The sequence below is a fragment of the Gekko japonicus genome, unplaced genomic scaffold (genome assembly GCF_001447785.1).
Source record: "Gekko japonicus isolate JY-2015 unplaced genomic scaffold, Gekko_japonicus_V1.1 scaffold1229, whole genome shotgun sequence".
Lineage (NCBI taxonomy): Eukaryota > Metazoa > Chordata > Lepidosauria > Squamata > Gekkonidae > Gekko > Gekko japonicus.
Window position 1 is genome coordinate 261,543 of NW_015160877.1, and position 2,190 is coordinate 263,732.

The 2,190-nt window shown below is 49.2% G+C and overlaps 1 protein-coding gene across 1 annotated transcript in view; it reads right to left on the reverse strand.

Annotated features, from left to right (window-relative positions):
- Positions 1-1,277: 1,277 nt before the first annotated feature.
- The window catches only part of LOC107120243 (sodium- and chloride-dependent betaine transporter-like), a 96,429-nt gene continuing 95,516 nt past the window's right edge, over positions 1,278-2,190 (reverse strand). Inside the window, exon 15 of the mRNA XM_015422894.1 lies at positions 1,278-1,539. Within this exon, the coding sequence (XP_015278380.1) occupies positions 1,387-1,539 (153 nt within the window). The 3' untranslated portion in view covers positions 1,278-1,386. The remainder of the gene's footprint in view (positions 1,540-2,190) is intronic.

Below are 2,190 nucleotides of genomic sequence, written 5' to 3' on the forward strand. Positions count from 1 at the left end.
GGTGGGTATTCAGAGAGAAAAGAACTCTGTGTCTGTATGTGTGTGTGAGGCTAGGGTATTCCTGCCTGGGGTAAGCACAGTGCTCTAACCGTAAGCAGGGCTTTTTTTGTAGAAAAAGCCCAGCAGAGACTCATTAGCATAATAGGCCACACCCAACAGAAAAAACTATTTGCATATTAGGCCACACCCCTGACAGCACAGCTCATTAGCATATTAGGCCACACAGCCCTCATTACCAGAAGCGTGGTCATCCAGTCACACCCACCTTTTGCTTCTTATTCTGTTTACCTTGTTTGTTGTCAAAACCCAAGGCTTTCTTTGTAGCAGGAACGTCTTTGCATGTTAGGCCACATACCCCTAATGTAGCCAATCCTAATGAGTTTCTGCCATTGGGTGTGGCCTATTATGCTAATGAGTTCCTGCTGGGCGTGGCCAACTCGGGAGCCAGCCGGAACTCCGTTCCTGTGCGTTCCTGCCCAAAAATAGCCCTGCCCGTAAGCCAGCTGGCAGAAATGGACTCAAAGCTCACTGTTTTCTGTTTCCTATTCCATTCAGGACCCTTTGGATTTTATCCTCAAGAACCAAGCCAGCACCAGGGAAACTGGCCAGTGCCGTGACACCCATGGTCACCAAATTGGAGAGAGCCGTTCCGGAGTCTTTCCCAGCCCTGCCACTAAAGATCCTCTTTTTAAACCCAGGGTTTGAACCTGTTGCTTTCTGTATGCAAAACACGTGCTCCGGCCCCTACTTGAAATGCTGAGTCCTTATGAAGCTGCCTTGGAAGGGCTGTTGGCTCCCTTAGCTCAGTACTGTCAACTTTGGCCGGCTTTGGTCACTAGTAGAGACCCCCCTGTGAAGCTGGAGATGCTTGAGATCGAACCCAAGACTCCCTGATGGCAAAGTATGGGCATTATGCTCCCTCCCTGAACTTTTTGAACCTCGTGAATGAATCTTCCTTTGACTGAATCCCAGTATGGATTCTTGAAGGCCAGTATTGTCCACTGTGGCTGGCAGCTACTTTCCAAAACAGGGCAGAGTGTCTTTCTGATGGCAAAGTATGGGCATTATGCTCCCTCCCTGAACTTTTTGAACCTCGTGAATGAATCTTCCTTTGACTGAATCCCAGTATGGATTCTTGAAGGCCAGTATTGTCCACTGTGGCTGGCAGCTACTTTCCAAAACAGGCCCCAGCCTGTATAACCAGCTGCTAGATCAAGGTAGAAGGGAAGAAGCCATCCCAGGCCAACTAGGCCTGCATCTTAGGCGAATCTGTCTGAGGTAGGGAAGGCTTGAAGAGGACTTCATGCCATGTGCAAAGGGAAGCCACCAGAAATAAGCGTCAGCCTCTCCAGAACACAAAGAAAGTCTCTCCCTGGCCTAGGAGCTCTAGAAGTTGGTTTCCTTCTCTGTAGTGATGAGCACTTCCTTGGCTGGGCTCTGGCATCCCGGCGTGAAGTGTTCCCACCGTCCCGATGAGTCAGTCAAGTGCTTCTTTGGTTGGGGCAGGTCCTCTGCTGGAGCAGTGAGCTGGCGTAAGCGCTGCAAAAAAACAAACCAACGCAGAGAGGGTCTGTTAATTAAAACATTCAACAAACCGATACCCAATAGCAATCCAACGTCATTTGCTGTGGGCAAAGGCATTGCAAGCACCCATTCGTCCCACTTCCTAATGCGTGCTTCCTGGGACACACATGCAAACGGAGCAGCAGGGCAATGGCTCACCCCTGCCATCTATCAGCCAGGTCGACGTCACGCCTCTCCTGCCTCTAGGCTCACTTCAAGTTGACACGCTGCAGCGTGCCGTAAGAGCCCAGCAGTTTTTATAGACGAACGGATAGATGTTAGAATGCATGATCAGGAAGAACAACCAAACTTCTTGTGGCACCTTAAAAACTAACAAATATATTGTGGCGGGAGGTCGATGTGGACCATGTCTGTCATTTCAGTATGTTATCAGTCCCTAAGCAAAAAGAATAAATGGACATAAATCTGACATTAGAAGAAGAAGAAAAAGAGATTGGATTTATACCCCGCCCTTCGCTACCCAAAGGTGTCTCAGAGCGGCTTACAAACTCCTTTCCCTTCCCCTCCCCACAACAGACACCCTGTGAGGTAGGTGGGGCTGAGAGAGCTCTGACAGAAACTGCACTTTTTTCAAGAACAGCTCTTATCAGAACTATGGCTTGCCCA